We start from the raw sequence: 18,969 nt of genomic DNA, 5'->3' as shown, positions 1-18,969 counted from the left end.
TTTTAATTTGCTGATTACTAATGAGATTATGCAGCTTATATGTCTATTAGCCACGTTTTTTTTTTTTTTTTTTTCCCGTCAAGGGCAAGTTCATGTCGTTTGCCCATTTTCTACTCAGATGCTGTCTTTAATTTGCCGACGAAAGTGTCTTACATATTCTGGTTGTTACATGTCAGTTACACGCGTTGGAAATACATTCTCCAAGTCTGGGGTTTGTCTTTTCGCTTTCCTTATGGTATCTGTTCATTAACAGAAACTATCAATTTTAAAGTGATTTAAATATTTTTTGTTATAAAAAAATGTTAATGTTTATTTATTTTTTGTGTGTGTGTGAGAGAGAGAGAGAGAGTCAGGAAAAAAATCTGTGGGTTTTTTCTTCCTTCCCGATGCCTTCGCATTGTGCTGTTGTTATCCTAAATGCTTGGACTTCGGTCTCTAATACAATGGGGAATGTAATGGGGATGTAATGAATGAATGGGGAGGTAATATTGTACCTCCTTGTCTGGTACTTGATTTCTTTTTTGAATCCAGATGTCTTTTTATTCCAAACTGACTGCTCGTGTCAACATCCCTCAGTTCATTCTCTGCTCTTTCAAAAAGAGTTTTTTGGAGGTAAAATGCATGGGCTGGACAACTCACCCATTTGAAGCACGCAGTCAAATGGTTTTTGGCATATTCAGCGACCTGCAGCATTACTGTAATCAACATTTTCATCACCCCAAAGAGAAACCCACACCCTTCAGCAGCCCCCCTCCTCCGCCATTTCCCCCAACCGCCCCACCCCCATGCAACCACTTACTGGGTTGCTTGGTTACCACATTGGTTACTAAAACCAATTTACTTTCTGTCTCCATGGATTTGTCGCCCATTCGGGATATTTCGTAATAAATGGAACCACACGGTGTGTGGTCCTTTGTGACTTGCTTCTCTCACGGTATAGTCACCCAGGTGTCAACACGGTTGTTCCTGACTTTACGACCCCTCACAAGAAGAGCAACCAACATCTATTCAAGAATAAGACATCACTGAGAGCATTCTAGAACATGGGGATGGGGCTGAAGCACCCCCTTTGCCTCAGAGAGCAAGACATACTTAGAATAAAATTTTCAGGGTTCATCTATGCTGTAGTTTGTGCTTGATTTTAAGGAGGATACTTCTAATATTTCCTCACTAAAATTGTTTATGATAGGTATTTGGTAGAGGTTCTATCTCAGATTAAGGAAGTTTTTTTTTTTTTTATTATTGTTTGTTTAGTTTTGAGAGACAGAGAGAGACAGAGCGTGAGCAGGGGAGGGGCAGAGAGAGAGAGGGAGACACAGAATCCGAAGCAGGCTCCAGGCTCTGAGCACAGAGCCTGATGCGGGGCTCAAACCCACAAGCCGTGAGATCATGAACTGAGCCAAAGTCAGATGCTTAACCCACTGAGCCACGCAGGCGCCCCTTTGATTAAGGAAGTTCTATTTCTAGTTTTCTAAAGGTTTTTGGCTTTTTTTCATAAATTGAGGACTTTACCAAATGCCTTCTCAGCATCCAACCAGATAATTACATGATGTTTCTCCTTTTTCACTGTTCATACGATGAGTGACATCATAGAATTTTCTAATGGATTCCTGGGATAAACCCAAGTGGCCATAATGTATAATCTATTTTGGCCTCTTAACATCCCTGCATCTAGAGTCACAAATAAATTGGCCTATAATTTTTCTTTTCTCCTCCTATCTTTCTCAAAGGTGAATATGTAGCTTATGGTGGTCTCATAGAATGAGTTGTGGACAACTCCTCCCTTCGGTTGTCTAAAGGGGTTCATATAAGATTAGAATGATCTGTTCTTTGGAAGTTAGCTGGGATTGTCTTTGTGAAAAGATTTTAAGTTGTCACTTTGATGTTTTACTGCAGTGGGACTGTAGGCATTCCATTTCTTCTCGAGTTTGCTTTATTATTTTTTCTAGGAAAAAAAAATCCCCTTTCATCTAAGCTTTAAAATGTGTTATCATAAAGTTGTTTGTTGTGTTATATTATTTTCATAATCTTCACTATATCTGTGATTACGTCTCCTTTTTTCATCCCTAATGAATACGTATCCTTGTCAGATATGTATTTGTCTTTCTTAAGAACCATTTATTGGCTTTATTTGGTTCTCTCTGTTGAATATTTGTTTTCTATTTCATTGATTTGGGCAGTTGTTTTTATAATCTCCCCTTTTTTGCGGGGGGGGGGGTTAGGGTAGAGACTTATCCTGTTTTCTTTTTCTAACTTCTAAAAGTAGGCACTTAGCTAATTAATTTCAGCCTTTGTTCCTTTCTTAGACTAAAATTTAAGAGGCTATAAATTTCCTTCCACTATTTTTATTGTATCACACGAGTTTTAATATGTAATATTTTCATCACCGTTCAGCTCTAAATATTAAAATTTTTTTTTCCATTGTGGTTTTTTTCTTTGAGCCAGGGGCTATTCAGAAGTGTCAAATTTTATGGTAATTTTTAAGTTTTTTTGTTATTGATATCTAATGTAATGGCGCCACGGGCAGGAATGTAGTCTGTATGACATCAGTTCTTTGATACTTATTAAGACTTGGTTTGTGACCTTGCACATGACCAATTTCCATGATTGTTGCATGAGTGCTCATACGAACATGATATTTTCCAATTATTGGGTGTAGGGTTCTATATACATTCATCAAGGGCAATTTAATTGGTTTCAATCAAAATTTCTATAGGTTTACTATGCTCTGTTTTTTGCAGTCTTAACCAGAGAGGCTTGTTCAAAGCTACTACAATGATGGTAGGTTTCTCCATTTCTTCATGTAGTTCCATTAATATTGCTTTATATATTTTTTAGATTAAAAAAAATATATATATATATTTATTTATTTATTTATTTTATATTTGAGAGAGAGAGAGAGAGACAGCATTAGCAGAGGAGAGGGGCAGAGGGAGAGAGAATCTCAGGCATGTTCCACATTCAGCACAGAGTCCGATGCAGGGCTCAATCCCACGATCCTGGGATCATGACCTGAGCCAAAATCAAGAGTCTGATGTTCAACGGACCAAGCCACCCAGGCGTGGCTGTATTTTTCAGATTTTGAAAAATTAGTTTTGTGCAAGTGTAGATACGTTCTATCTGCTGGTGAATTAAACCTGTATCACTACATAATGACTATCTCTACCTCTAATAGTACTTTTGTCTATTTTAATATGAAACTAACACAACCAACTGCCTTTATTTTAGTTAGTATTTGCTTGGTGTTTATTTTTTCAGCCTTTTACTTTCAACCCTTTTGGGTCTTCATACCTCAGATTTACCTCTTCTAAACTGCAACTACTTGGATTTGATCCAATCCAGCAATCTCTGACAGTTAAGAGGTCATTTTGTTTCACTTCCATTCATTATGATAATTGATACAGTTTGGCTTGTTTCTACCATTTTAGCTTGGTTTCTGTATTTCTCACTTTTTCTGTTTCTTTTTCCCTCCTTTCTTGCTGTTTGTGTGTGTGTGTGTGTGTGTGTGTGTGCGTGTGTGTGTGTGTATGACTAGAACTTACATTACGTATGTACACACACACACACACACACACGCATATACACACACACTCACGTACATGACTGTTGTAAGATTGATTCCCAGAAATGGAATCTGTAGGTCAAAAAGTTATATACTGATTTGAAACTATATTTTAAACCTCCTAGGTCATGGATACCTTTCCATTTTATTAAATGTTCTTCTGTAATATTAGTATTTAGTTGTTCATAACATTTTACTATTGCACAGACTAAGCATATTTTAAAACTAATTCTCTGTGTTTACATATTCACGTTACTTATAAATTTTTCACTGCTTTAAATTATAAGCAAACTGGTGATGAATATTCTTGTGCATACAAAATTGATTTATTTTTCCTTCAGAGAAGTGTTTAGAAGTAGCATTATTGGATTAAATAGTACATGTATTTTGATATTTCCATACACAAAACCAAATTTATACTTAATCGTACAGTTTATGAGAAGTAGGTCTCCACATGTTTGGAAACTGTGGGTAATATAATTTCTCATATCTTTGCCTAGTTTTCAGATGGAAGTTTACATCTCATTGTTTTAATTTACCTTTCCCCTGATAGTTGAACATTTTTTCATACACTTATGGCTACTTGTATATGTTTGGTGAATTGTCAACTTCTCTGCTCAGATCACTTTTCTTTTGGGTATAGAATTTTTTTAATGTAAAATATATTTTATATTAAGGATGGAATCCTCTGTTATTGCAAACATCTCGCCCTCGTGTACCATCTACCCTTTGATTTAACGTTCATGGTCATGTTTCATGTACAGAAGTTATTTTGCTTTAAAATATTCAAATCGGGGCGACTGGGTGGTTCAGTCGGTTAAGCGTCCGACTTCGGCTCAGGTCGTGATCTTCTGGTTTGTGAGTTCGAGCCCCGCGTCGGGCTCTGGGCTGACAGCTCAGAGCCTGGAGCCTGCTTCCGATTCCGTGTCTCCCTCTCTCTCTGCCCCTCCCCTGTTCACACTTTGTCTCTCAATCATAAATAAACATTAAGAAAATTTTTTTTAATATTCAATCTTTTTTTTTTCATGAGTTCTGATTTTGTCATCATGCTTTGAAAAGCCAGCTAAAATTCCAGCATTATATACACACTTCCTTTTCCCTTCTGACTTCTCTTGTTTTATTTTCATTTTTACATGTGGATCTTTAATTAGTTTTTTTGTGTATAAGATTTGGGGTCGGAGCCACGTTAATTTTTTTCTTTCCACGGTTAGTTGTCCTGATCCGTTTATTGGATAATTGATCCTATCTTCTTTATCACATATTACATTCATTCAGATACTTGTGTTTGTGTCCGAAAGATCAGTTTGTCCCCACCGGTCTTATACTTTCTACATGCAGTACTATAGGGATTTTATGGAACTCTGATTTTTTTATAGAACATCTTCCTATCTCATATGGCAACTCCTCTCATCACTAAACCTTTGAAAAAGTTTCTTGGCTATTCAATGTAAGATCATCTTGTCAATCTCCTTGCCCCCTCACCCAAAGCCTTATTTGGCTTTTGATTGAAGCTGTGTTACATGTACATATTCAACTGGGAAAGAATAAATATCTTTTATAACGTTGTTTTCCAATTCAAGAACATGAGGGGTTTTTCCATTTATGCAAGGCTTCTTTTGTATCCTATAATAAAGTTTATAGTTTCTTAAATAACAGCTTTATTGAGCTATAATTCACCTACCATACAATTCACCCACTTGAAATGTACTATTAAATGGTTCAATCATATCCAGAGTTGTACAGTTGTCATTTTGAGCGTTTTCATCACCCCAGAAAGAAACCCCATGCCCGTTAATATATCCCTCCTCCTTTTATTCCAACCATCTCAGCCCTAGGCAACTGCCAATCTACTTTTTGTCTCTATCGATTTGTCTATTCTGAACATTTCAGATAAACGGATAATTCCATAGTATGTGGTCCTTTGTAACTGGTTTCTTTCACTTAACAAAATGTTTTCAAGGTTTATCCACCTTGTGGCATGAATCAGTACCTCATTTCTCTTTATGGCCAAATAATGGTCCATTGAACGAATATACCCCATTCTATTTACCGCTCATCAGTTGACAGGCATCTGTGTTGTTTCTGCTTTTGGGCTATTGTGAATAAACCTGCTACGAACATTCACGTACAAGCTTTTGCGTGCACATGTTTTTACTTGTCTTGGGTATATCCCCAGAGTGGAATGAGGGGATCATAGGGAAACTCTATGTTTAACCCTTTGAGGGCCTGTCTTTCAAAGCAGCTGTGCCATTTTATATTCCCATCAGCAGTGTTCCAATTCGTCCACATTCTTGTCAATACTCGTTATTAACTGTCTTTTTGATTACAGCAGGTATGAAGTGGTATTTCACCGTGACTTTGATTTGTGACTCCCTGATGGCCGACGGTGTTAAGCATTCATTTCTTCACATGCGTCTTGGTCATTTGTTTATTTTCGCTGGAGAAATAGGTAGTCATATCTTTTGACCATTTTTCCATTGGGTTACTTGTCTTTTTATTGTTGAGTTATAGGAGTTCTTTACATATTCTGGATTCAAGCCCCTTATATACATATGATCTGCAAACATTTTCTCCCGTTTCGTGGGTTGTCTTTTGTCTCTTGATGGTGTCCCTGAAGCACAAAACTGTTAATTTTGGTGATGCCCACCGTATCTAATTTTGTCTTCTGTTGCCTTTTTTTGCTTTTGGTGTCAGATCTAAAAATCCATCATGTACTCCAGGGGTCACCAAGATTCACCCCTGCTTTCTGCCAAGGGTTTTGCAGTTTCAACTCTGACAAGTAGGTCTTTGCTCTATCTTGAGTTAATTTCTGTGTGCGGTGTGAGGTAAAGACCCAGTCTTTCCATAGGGACAGCCAATTGTCCCAGCATCGTTTTTGAAGAAACAATTCTCTCCTCCTTTGAATTGTCTTGCACCTTCGTCAAAAATCAATTGATTGTACCGGCGGCAGGGTAGCTTAGTCGGTTAAGCATCCGACTTCGGCTCAGGTCATGATCTCGCGGTTTGTGAGTTCGAGCCTCACATCAGGCTCTGGTGCTGACATCTCAGAGCCCGGAGCCTGCTTCCGATTCTGTGTCTCCCTCTCTCTCTGCCCCTCCCCTGCTCACACTCTGTCTGTCTGTCTCTCTCTCTCAAAAATAAACATTAAAAAAATTTTTTTAATCTATTGATTGTAAATGCGTGGGTTTATTTCTGAACTCTCAATTTTATTCCACTGATCTCTATGTCTACCTCGATAGCTTTGTGGCCAGTTTTGAAATCAGGGAGTTTGGGTCCTCCAACTTTTTCTTTTCAAGATGGTTTTGACTATTCTGGGTCCCTTGGATTTCCAAATCCCAGGTGTTCTTCTTGTTAGGGTGAATGAGATCTATTTTCTCTTTGGTCATTGCTGAGTGGCCAAAACTACCGAATGTCATGGATTCATTTTTGTGTCCAGCTACTTAGCGAACTCTCTCATAGGCTCTAAACATTGCTCAGTTCATCAGGTAGACAATCGTATCTTTTACAAATAGCGATGAGCTTGATGTTTCCTTCGCGAGTTTATTTATCTTACTCATTTTTCTACCCACTGATTTCCCTTGAATTTCAGAATATTGTTGACATCATCCACAGGGTGACATCCTTGCTTTTTGGCCCTCATTCTCGCAGGAATGCTTTTGTTATGTAGGACTATATTTGCTCCCTATTCCAGATCCTCATCTGTCTTTGGACAGAGATAGACACATTTATCATCTCGACAAAGCCTTGTCATTCCCAGTCACTACTCATTTTCAACAGGGTGCATCTTATTAGGATAATTACATGGTTTTACTCCTGTGTCCTATTCGTGTGATGAACAACATCAATAAAATGTTAACGGTGACCTTCCTTCCATAAATGAAGTGTCTCCCGAGCCAGTGGGAACAAATTAGCTCACATTAACAGAAACAACTCCGGTCTTATTATGCAGGTGTATCTCCCACCTGCATAATATAAAACAGATGTCACGAACTGGAAGTCAGTAGTGACCTGTCTGGTTTGGCCTGCAAGGGGTTTTAAAAATACTGTTGGGGGGGAACATGGGTGGCTCAGTCAGTGAAGCGTCCGACTTCGGCTCAGGTCATGATCTCACAGTCTGTGAGTTCGAGCCCCGCGTCGGGCTCTGTGCTGACAGCTCAGAGTCTGGAGCCCGTTTCGGATTCTGTGTCTCCCTCTCTCTCTGCTCCTCCCCTGCTCGTGCTCTGTCTCTCTCTGTCTTAAAGTAAATAAAAACATTTAAAAAAATTTTTTTTAATTATAAAATCTAACCACACTGGTCCTGTATTCCCACATGGCCACAGTGGGCTGTGACTGCCCCCACCCCCCTGGGGTGGGGGAGGGGAGGTCCTTTAGCATTCTTTTTTTTTTTTAAGTTTATTTATTTTGAGAGAGTGAGGGAGGGGGAGAAGGGGGCAGAGAGAGAGGGAGAGAGAGAGAATCCCAGGCAGGTTCCGCGCTGCCAGCATGGAGCCCAATACGGGGCTCAAACCCACGAACTTCAAGATCACGACCTGAGCAGAGACCAAGAGTGGGACACCTAACCGACTGAGCCACCCAGGCGCCCCTAGTGGTCTTATTCTCATGCTTTCCACACCCTGTTTTCTCCACACCCTATTGTTACCCAGACATCAAGGTCAAAGGTCAGTTGCCAGGTTTTGTATTTATGCAATTCTTCTTCTTATAACGGAATTAGGCGAGAGTGAAACGTTTCTTGCAATCACGTCTCTAGCAAATGTGGGAAAAAGGGAAGCAAAGAATATTCCTATAGGTTTAGCACGCAAAGTGTGCCTGTTGGGAGAATACAGCGTGAGATGCCCCCGGGGAAAGAAACCGTAAGAAGGATACTTTGTGTGGTGGGGTGGAGAGGAATTACCAAACTGGGCGAAATGAATGAACTGCCCACTGGGTTTGTTTCAGGAGGCATGGAGTATAAACAAGGCTGTTAGGAAACGCCCTTGGATAGTAAATGAACCCCTCACCGGTTCTGTCCATAAGTTTGAGCTCTTGGCTCTCGAAGACACTCGAGTTTCAGTCCCCTGTGCTAGTCTTCTAGCTCCCTTCCAAGCTGCCTTTCTAGAATGCTTCTCCCCAGTCCCTCCCATCTAGCTCCCCCATTAGGTTGGAAGACCCTAATGGAAACAGACCCTTTGCTTCTGCCTGAGACTCTTTCCCCGTAAGGTTCAGATGCTACGTCCCCACGAGGCTGACCAGGTACAGCGGCCACACTCCCGTCGGTGGCAACACCAAAGGACAGTCTTGGAAGGAGTCGGGGGTGAAGGTTGCCTCCACCTCCACCAGCTGCTCCCAAAATGTCTGATCTCAATTTTAAAATGGCGGCCAATCCAACAGACACTCAGCTTCTCCTATGTTGACCTTCTGGAACTTTCCCTGGAGTCCACTCTTCCCGGGGCCACCCACAAACCCCTCTTGGCAGACCAGAGATGCTTGTTGGCAAACCAGTCCACCTGAGGCATCAAATATGTCTGAATCCCTTGGGTTCCTCAAGGATGTTGGCATTTCCCGAACGAACCCTACTCTGTTGTGGCATATTGCTGTTTTCATTAAAGGCTGACTACAGTTTGCTGTTTCTTTCGGATTCTTACATCTGTATCATGGAGAAGAGTGGTCTAGAGTTTCCCTTTTAAGCTTTAAGAACAGGGAAAATGAAAGGGGAAGTCTTTTCAAAGTGTGTAAGATTTGCAACGTTTCTTTTTTTGCTGTTTTAAGTTTATATATTGATAGGATTTTTGAATGACAAGAAAAAGTTGCAACCATCGAGTTCCCATAAAACTTTCACCCAGTTTCCCCAAATATTAGTCAAGAACATAATACAGTATGATTATTAAAATCAGGAAATTAATATTGATACGGTACTATTAATGAATCTACAGACTTTATTCAAATGTTGCCAATTGTCCCACTACTGTCCTTTTTTCTGGTCCAGGATTCCATCCAGAATCCCTCACTGTATTTTTTTAAAGTTTATTTATTTTGAGAGAGAGAGAGAGAGAGCAGGGGAGAGACACAGAGAGACAGAGAGAGAGAATCCCAAGCAGACTCTGCACGGTCAGTGCGGAGCCCCACGTGTGCGGGGGCTCCAACTCACCAATGCGTGAGATCATGACCTGAGCCCAAACCAAGAGTCGGATGCTTACCCCGACTGAACCACCCACGCGCCCTCCTCATTTCATTTCATTGTTGTGTGATGATCTGTGAGTCCCTCAATCTTCTGTTTCCTGACCTTTACGCTGTTGAAGATTTTGTAGAATGTCCCTCAATTTGGGTTAGTCTGTTTTCTCACGGTTAGATTGAGGTAAGACATCTTTGACCAGAATGCCGCGGAAATGATGTGTTTTTTCTCAGCGCATCAAATCAAGAAGTAAATGATGTTGCTATGCCTTGCAATGATACTGTCAGGATTTCTCACTTGGCTAAGGTAGAGGCTCCCTGCTGTCTCTGCTTCAAGTTACTGTTCTTTCCTTTGTAGCTAACAGGTGTCTCGTGGGGAGCTATTTTAAGCCGAAGCAAATAACCCACTCATCATCACACCTCTGCCCACCGTGCTGAGAGTGCATCGATGATTCTTGCCCGCAAAAATTATTACGGTGATGTCTGCCACGTGGTGATTTTCTAATTCCATCATTCCTGCTACATTTAGTCATTGGGATTCTCCCTGTTAAGGAAGCATTGTTTCTTCGCCATTAGTTTATTTACTTACTCTCTTTTAATGTTTCCTTGGTGATTTTTTTTTTTTTTTGAGAGCACTAGGGATAAATGTAAAAAGAGACAGGGGTAGACTCTTTGAAAACGGAAGGCAGCAAAAAGAAGGGGAGAGATTACAGATAGACATATATTTTTTTAATGGGGCTACAACAAAGAGCAGTACAAAGTCGTACCTAACCAGGTGCCTCGTGAGTGACAGGGACACCTTGAGTCTTACCAGCTGCTTTGGGGAAGTATAGTTCTTTTTTTCTTTTTCTTTTCTAAATATAATTTATTGTCAAGTCAGCTAATGTGCAGCTTATATACAGTGCGCTTTTGGTTTGGGGAATAGATTCCCATGATTCATCGCTTACATACAACACCCAGTGCTCATCCCAACAACACCCAGTGCTCATCCCAACAAGTGACCTCCTCCATGCCCATCACCCATTTTCCCCATCTCCCGCCCCCCCCCCCATCAACCCTCAGTTTTTTCTCTGTATTTAAGAGTCTCTTTTGGTTTGCCTCTCTCTCTGTCTGAAATTACTTTTTTCCCGTTCCCTTCCCCCATGGTCCTCCGTTAAGTTTCTCAAATTCCACATACGCGTGAAAACATACATCTGTGTCTCTCTGACTGACTTATTTCACTTAGCACAATACCCTCCAGTTCCATCCACGTTGTTGCAAATGGAAAGGTTTCATTCTTTCTCGTTGCCAAATAGTATTCCGTTGTAGATATAAACCACATCTTCTTTATCCATTCACCAGTTGATGGACATTTGGGCTCTTTCCATAATTTGGCTATTGTTGAAATGCTGCTCTAAACATTGGGGTACAAGTGCCCCTGTGCATCAGCACTCCTGTATCCCTTGGGTAAATTCCTAGCAGTGCTATTGCTGGGTCAGAGGGCAGATCTATTTTTAATGTTTTGAGGAGCCTCCACACTGTTTTCCAGAGGGCTGCACCAGTTTGCATTCCCACCAACAGCGCAAGAGGGTGGGAAGGTGTAGTTCTAAGTTCTGGCCAATAGGTGTCAGGTGTTGATCAGATCTCCTGGTCAGTGGTTTGCCCTTTGGGCACAGGGAGACAGGTGGAGCTCGGGAGGGGTGGGATAACAGGAGAGCCCGGTGGGGGGGGGGGGGGAGGCAGGAAGGGACTAAGTGGCCCTCACCAGATGCTCAGCTCCCTGGCAGTGAACTCTCACAGGCTACCCTGCTTCAGCTTTCCACCTTCAGTTTTAGGAATACCAAGGACATGGGCCAAGTCAGGGATGCCCTAACTTTCAAAGTGATCTCACAGTTCACCATGTCAATCTGGCATACATCGTGTCATTCTTACTACTCGGTTCCTGATTCCAGAGCAGTTCCAAGCCATCCTTCCCCCCCACTTGGCCACCTCTGGGTTGTCTCCATATTCCCCCTTCTCCTGTTTGGTGGTGGGGAAAAAGTAGGGATTGGGGAAACCAGAGCCCTCGCCCACCCTTATCAAGACGCCCACCCTTATCAAGTCATATGACTCCAAGCATGTCCTCTCTTTCCTGGTTCTGGTTCCTGTGTGTGTGTGTGTGTGTGTGTGTGTGTGTGTGAGAGAGAGAGAGAGAGAGAGAGAGAGAGAGAGAGAGAGAGAGAGAGAGACTAGGTGGTATGAGGGGGTTGGGGTGGAGGATGAGACATAGAACTACCAGACAGGTTCTGAGCGTCTTTCTGGAACCTGACCTCCGTGTTCGCCCAAGGGTACTTTCTGTTTCTATGTCTTTGGGGAAGTTGCTTTTTCTTGGTATTTAGGGAGTCAGGAAAAGAAAAGTCATTGGTGTGTTCGCGTCTCTCAAAGCCTCAGGTAGGGTTGTGGCTTTGGACCAACAGCAACTTACGAGCTTGTGGCCAATTTCAAACGCCTTTAACAGCTATTGTGACACAGAGTCCCATTCAATAGTGGAAGTGGGAATTTCAGCCTTGCCCTTTGTTAATTCCGAAACGAAGGGCTCATTCTTTCCTCGCCAGGACGGCTTGCACCGTAGCCAACGTTCTTACCCTCATTTTGTAAGTGGGGAAACTGAGGCACGGGGAAGTGCAGTGACTCCCGGGATTCCGCGATGCGTTTTTCCTGCCAGCGTCGTCTAGGGGGAAAAGGGAGGAGGCAAAAAGAGGGCCTTGACTCTGGAGACGACCCCTCCCCACTTCATGGGCTGAGAAATGGCCGAAGTGACAGCCACTGGCGAAGGAAAGGGGGTGGGAGGTCAGCCCGGAGACTGGAGGTGCGGGGCAGAAAGGCTGCCTTCTCGCAGAAGAGGGGGAGGCCCGGGGGGGGGGGAGGGTCCGGGCGCCCGTCTGCGCACCAGGGGTGCAGGCATTTTAAAGGTTAAGAGCACCCAGAGAAAATAGAAGTAGCAGGAGGAAGTGGGGCGCTGGGTCGCAGCGAGAGAAGGAAGCAGCTCTTCGGAGCTTCCCTTTTCTCCTCCTTCCCCGAAGCCCCCACCCCAAGCCCTCCCCTCCTGCTCCGCCCACCCCTCCTGCAGGGCCGAGGCCCGCTTCCGCTCCCCGGGACCGGCCGCACCTGCCTCCCGGGGGATCGCGGGCCCTCGGGGGTGCCCCTCCGGCCGTGGCCGCCCGCCCGCGGGGCCTGTGCCTTCCAGGGCAGACGCGCGCGTCGCTGGCACCGCGGCTCCTGCGCGCTGCGCGGGGTCAGGAGGGGACTCAGGCTGAGGGGGCCCGCCGGCCCCTCGCCCGCCCTGCCGCCAGGGGGCGCTAGAGGCCGGCTGGGCGCCCCGCCCCGCCCCCCCCGGAGTGGCCCCGCCCCCGTCCCGCCCCGCCGTCGGAGCGCTGCCTGGGCTGATGCTGGGACTCGCCGCGCGGCTGCTGCCCGGCGCCGTGGTCCCGACAGCACGCGAGCCGCGGGGAGTCGCCGCTGGAGAGGGGCTCGGCGCCCGGCGGGGACTGCAGGTGCGTGGCCGGCCGGGCGGCGAGGGCGCGAGAGGGGGCGGCCCGCGCACCGTCGGGGAGCCGTGCGCTCGGGCCGCGGCGGCGGCGGCGGCGGCGGGCGGGCTGGGCAGTCGGGGTGTCTCTCCGTGGGCACGGGGTCCGCGCACCTGCCGCCCCGGTAATCCCGGAGACAGAAGGGGCGTCCCGGGGTGGGGTGCGTCCGCCGGGTAGCCACTGCGGAAGGCCGGGGCGGCGCGTGTGGCCGCGGCCTCCTGCCTCCGTCGCGGGCCCGCGCGCCTCTCCGCCTGGGGACTGTCGCGGTGAATGCGGGCACCGCCGTCAGGACCCGGGGGGGTCGCGGAGGTGCCCGGGCGCCGGCCGCTCTTCTAGAGCACCGCCCGTCGGCGCGGTGGCTCGAGCCGTGTTTACACCCGGGTGTCCCTGCGTGGCTCCGCGGGTGCGTGCGTGCAGGTGTGTGTGCGCGTGCGCGCGCGCGCTGGCCCATCCCAGGGCTCCGGGTACATCGGCGAGAGGTTCGGGTCAGGAGGAGGAAGGAGATGGTTCGGAGGGAAGAAGGAAGGCGAGTTGAAAGCAGCAGGATGTGGTATGAAGAGTTTAACAAGCCTCTGCGCCGAGAGGAGGTTTGGCGAAATGAGGGCTAAAAGTAGGCCAGGTCGGCCGGGCCCGGAAGGCCCCTTCTGGGCTGCCCTTCGCTTCCTCCCTCCGCTCGTCGCTGCAACTTCTGATCCGCCCCCTTGCTCCTGGCCTAGACCACCTGGTAAGGGTCCGGGTTCCCAGAACTTGCTAAAGCACACCTGCCCCAGGCCCCAGCCCCAGCTTTGGGGGACGGGGGGGGGGGGTCCGCTGGGGGCAGGTCTGGAATCTGTCTTTTTCTAAAATTTGAGCAAGCTCCTTGAAGGATGCCGCTGGAGCCATTGCTTGAGAGCCCCGTGTGATGTGGAGGGGAGACCTGAGTTGCCGGCCAGGCCCTGCTGTGCGACCCGGAGTATCTTACCACCCCTCTCCCAGACTGGTTGTCCTGTCTCTAAAATGGGCTCTAATAGCGACCTCACGGGGCTGGGGGGAAATAGATGAGAAAAGCGTGAGGAGAGTAGCCGCGCACGGAAGCTGCTTCCTGGGTATTTATCTGCAGCAACGAGCGAGGGGATCAGAGGCTTACCTCCTTCCCCAGCCTGCCCCGCCGCCGGGTGGGTCCAGGAAGACAAAAGAGGGTCTCAGATAGTCAGGCTCTCTCTTCCTGCTTCAGGATACCGTTCCTTGCTTTTTGGAGCATAAGCTGCCAGGACTGTGGGGTCTTAAGACACCCCCTCCCCCCTGACCTCCAGCTGCAGCTCTGGTTGTCTCTTTCAAGAATAATCAGGGGAAGCCGAGTGGGGGGACTGCATGAAAAGCATGTTTGGGGTTCCTGGAGGGGTAACGATGCTAAGACCACACATGGATCGTGGGCCTCCTGGCTGAGGAGTGTCGGAGGAGGAGAGCCAGCGTGGCCCGGACAGCCTGGGGGCCCCAGCTTGGGTTCAGCTGAGTATTTGAGCCTTTCTGACTCTGCCCTCGTTCCAAGAGGCTCACCCCAGCGGGATCCCTGTGAACCAGAAGTCTTGTTTGGCTCAGCTCTGGGTGGGCTGAAAGCCTCTGGATGAGCTCCTTAAGAGAGGAAGCTTCTGGAGGGGCAAGATGGTGATGAGCCGTCACTCGGGGTGGAGGGGGAGAGAGGTGGTCAGTTTGCTTTTTGAGCCTCTGGTATAGATGTGTGCAAGGGAACAAAGGAGAGGTTGCGCTTGATTTCTGCAGATGAGACATCCCCACAGCAAACATATATGACCTATGAGGATATCCCGTTGATTTGAAGACGTAACTATATATGTTCACGTTTTAACAGCTTGGCAATCAACATCCGTCTTACCTTCTATGGCATCGTACCATCATAGCCGACAGCAATATGTCTTTCTTAGTGGCACGCAAAATAACAGCTCACCTTACGATTGAGGGCATCTTAGGGGCGCCCGGGTGGCTCGGTCGGTTGAGCGTCCAACTCTTGATTTCGGCTCAGGTCATGATCCCGGGGTGGTGGGATCGAGCCCCGTGTCGGGCTCCGCACTGAGTGTGGAGTCTGCTTGGGATTCTGTCTCTCTCCCTCTGCCCCTCTCTCCTGCTCGTGCTCTCTCTAAATAATAATAATAATAATAATAATAATTATTATTATTATCATTATTTAAAAAAAACATTGAAGTCATCTTAGATCCTGTTAAATGCAATGTACGTTTTACAGATTTGGGTTGTGGGAATGCTGTAGAAATACCCAGGCACGCACAGAATTATGTCATTCCCCTGAGTGAATCTGCGTGGATTTTTCCAGTAGCTTGACCTCATGGACACCAAAACTTTTCACTGTACCCACCTGTAGAGGAAATCCTTGTCACTTGTGTGGCTCGCTTTCATACATATAGTACATCGAACGCCATGTAATAACGTCTTAGGAATCATCAGCTCGTTCTACCTCCACTCCCTTTTGTACCTTGGCTCCGCTCGGGACAACGTGTCTGCCCCTTCTCGCTCATCTTGCTCTCGGCTCCCGTCTCCTTCCGCTGTACGTTCGCGGTGTTGGGCACTGGACTGAGTATTTCACGTTCTTTGGTCCTTCACGGCCGCACTCCGAGGTAGCAAAAACTACGATCCGAACGTTACGGATGGGGACACGGAGGACCAAGGCCACGCTGCTAGAACGTGCCGGGCTGGGCTGACTCTCTGAGATGACCAGGCCCCAGTGGCAGCTTGGATGTGCTTGCGGGTGTGAAGTTCGTGCCCTCTAGGGCGTGACTTTTGGGGCATGAACTGTGGCCAACCACAGGGCCTCCAGACCGGCGGTGGGGCTCTGGATGATGGGGCTTTTCAGTCCAGTGCCTTCTGGATAAGCGAGACACAGCTGTGACAAGTGCACCCAGGAGGAGGGTGGGGGCTGAGGAATCGGAAGCAGGGGGTGACTGGTGGTGGCACCGAGCAGACGCTGGGCCCTTCTTGGGTCTGGTGGGTCTACCAGTTGGGGTTCTAGGCTTTGGGCTCTAGAGTTTGGCCTCAGTGGGAGACCCCAGCCTCCAGCCTTCCCCGGCTCCCGGCCCAGACTTTCTCCTGCGGCCATGGTCACGTAAGGCGACGAACCTGAGCAAGATTTTTAACTGCGAACCCTTCAGGGCGGCCGTTGCCCCCTCCCCCACACCCCTCGGAGAAGGCTCATACCGCTTGGCATGGTAGCCAGGCCTCGCACCAGCCAGCTCTGGCCCACCCTGCCGCTTTATGTCCTGAAGCTCACGCAGGCCTCTGTACCTTTGCACGTGCTAGTCCTTCTCACCACGTTACCCTTCTTTGCTTCCTCTACTGCCCGGTGGACTATGACTCCTTCCCCTCCGCGTTCAGACCTTGTCATCTTCGAAGACTTTCCCAACCCCCGCCTCGCCCCGCGGCGCCGGCCCCACCTCCAGTCCCCCCCTCCCGCACCTCGGGCGCCCTCCTGACGGAGCACTGACCACTCTGGCCCACGGGGTCTGACCAGTAGCTCATGGGCTGGCTCGCCTGAGCCCCCCCGTGCTCGGCGTGGCTGTTCAGCTGTCACCGTGGAACTCACTCCCCAGGGTGTCACAGGCAAGAAATCCACGCACACCCGACAGTGGGAGTTGCCCGCTCGCCAGAGGGTGTAGGGGGGCAGGAGGGTGGGGTGTGCTTTTCATTTTCGTGTCCTCCCGAGTCTCGTCAGCGCTGTTATTGACCTAGGCAAATGACTCTGTGTGGTTTCCTTGTTGGGGGCAGGGCGGGGGTGTGAGGGCCGAGGGTGGCTCCTGACCTGCCCCCCATGGAGTCGCCTGGCCTTGTGTCTGCCCGCCTCCTCCTCCACTGCTAGGCATGTGACCTTGGGTCGGTCCGTGCGTGTCCTCCCAGTGTCAGATGATTTCCTGGGAATCGTCAGCTGGTTCTACCTGCCACTCCCTTTCGCACCTTGGCTCCGCTCGGGACAACGTGTCTGCCCCTTCTCGCTCATCTTGCTCTCGGCTCCCGTCTCCTTCCGCTGTACGTTCGCGGTGTTGGGCGCTGGACTGAGTATTTCACGTTCTTTGGTCCTTCACGGCCGCACTCCGAGGTAGCAAAAACCAGGATCCGAACGTTACGGATGCGGACACGGAGGACCAAGGCCACGCTGCTAGAAAGTGCCAGGGCTGGGCTGACTCTCTGAGATGACCAGGCCCCAGTGGCAGCTTGGATGTGCTTGCGGGTGTGAAGTTCGTGCCCTCTAGGGCGTGACTTTTGGGGCATGAACTGTGGCCAACCACAGGGCCTCCAGACCGGCGGTGGGGCTCTGGATGATGGGGCTTTTCAGTCCAGTGCCTTCTGGATAAATGAGACACGGCTTGGCAAAGCGCCGGGCTCTGGGGACCCCTGAACAACACAATGTTCTTGCGCTTGGGAAATTAGTCTGGCGGGCAAGACGCTAGACACACACATCGTGTAATCGCGATGGTGAGAATGGGGGCGGCGGTGGGGGGGGGCTGTGAGATTACATAAAGGTTGATCCACACATTTGGGGGGTGAAGGCAAGGTTTCCCTAACGATGTCATTTTCTCGTTGACACTTGAGAGATACAAGATGGAAAGAGGGATGCTGAGAACAGTAGTACCTAATGTTAGCGGATGCATGCTAAGTGCTCCCGGGTGCATCCTCTTGGGTGTTCCTTTTTTTTTTTTTTTTTTTACATTTTATTTATTTTTGAGAGAGAGACAGAGCGCAAGTGGGGGAGAGGCAGAGAGAGAGGGAGGCACAGAATCCGAAGCAGGCTCCAGGGTCCGAGACATCAGCACAGAGCCCGACGCGGGGCTCGAACTCACAGACCGCGAGATCATGACCTGAGCCGAAGTTGGACGCTTAACCGACTGAGCCCTGCAGGCGTTCCTTTTAACCGTCCTGAGGGCTGCGGGGGCTCCTCTCCTGGGGGCATCGGTGAGGCACCTGCTGTCAGTCACCCCACCCAAGGTCTGGCGTAGACCGGGGCCTCAAGCCCTCAGCCCTATCTCTTCCTCCCTTGCCCCCGCCCCAGACTCCGAGTCCGGCTCAAGGACGTGAAGGCCATCAGTTCTATTACTGGCGCTTCCCTTTTCCTTGGGCACCGGTCATCAGCGGGGAGCATGGTTTGCGGATGTCCCCGGGGGCTCCTGCAAGAGTCCTCTGCATCGGCGGCAGAGGAAGCCTCCACGCTTGGAAAACAAGCACGCTGTCCGCCGGGCCTCCGCTCCGCCCCTCTCCAAACCTGCTCACTTACAGGGTTAGGAACCCCCGATTGTCTGCCGTCCGTTCACTCTCCGCACCCTTCTTCCCCATCCAAACTCGTCTTCCTGGAACCACGAAGCCTGCACAGGCGTTTGGGGTCTGGGCTTGGTCGTTTTGACCCTTGGCAGGAGAATTGTCACACACACACACACACACACACACACACACACACACACGCACGGTTTCTCTCCCCCTCTCTTCCAGAGTTCTGCGTAAAAGGTCAGGGTGTTCTCAGAGCTCTGCAGTTCACCAGCAAAGCCAGGGTATTCACCCCTGTTCTCAAAAACAGGACTTTCTTTCCGCCGATTTCTTGGGGTAACCCCCCAGCATCGCTGCACACGGGGAGTCAGCCGTGGCTAGAGGCCAGCGGGGGGGTGGTGACCGATGATTGAAACTTGCAAACTGCACGGGAGGTCACCGGTGACTCACTGGTGAGGT

General features: G+C 48.3%; 1 protein-coding gene across 5 annotated transcripts in view; it reads left to right on the top strand.

Moving 5' to 3' along the window:
- Positions 1–13,098: 13,098 nt before the first annotated feature.
- PIK3R5 (phosphoinositide-3-kinase regulatory subunit 5) overlaps positions 13,099–18,969 on the top strand; it is a 70,602-nt gene continuing 64,731 nt past the window's right edge. For 3 of the 5 annotated variants that reach the window (XM_030297105.1, XM_030297104.1, XM_030297101.1), the window contains exon 1: positions 13,137–13,221. Coding sequence is in view for 2 of the 5 variants with exons in the window: in XM_030297103.1 (XP_030152963.1) it covers positions 13,114–13,221 (108 nt within the window). In the remaining 3 variants the exon portion in view is untranslated. Of the gene's footprint in view, positions 13,222–18,969 lie in introns of all 5 variants that reach the window. The other 2 variants (XM_030297103.1, XM_030297099.1) reach the window with 1 other exon arrangement.

The sequence above is a fragment of the Lynx canadensis genome, chromosome E1 (genome assembly GCF_007474595.2).
Source record: "Lynx canadensis isolate LIC74 chromosome E1, mLynCan4.pri.v2, whole genome shotgun sequence".
NCBI lineage: Eukaryota > Metazoa > Chordata > Mammalia > Carnivora > Felidae > Lynx > Lynx canadensis.
The sequence above is the reverse complement of the archived record's forward strand: the minus strand, read 5'-3'. Positions and strand labels throughout refer to the sequence as shown.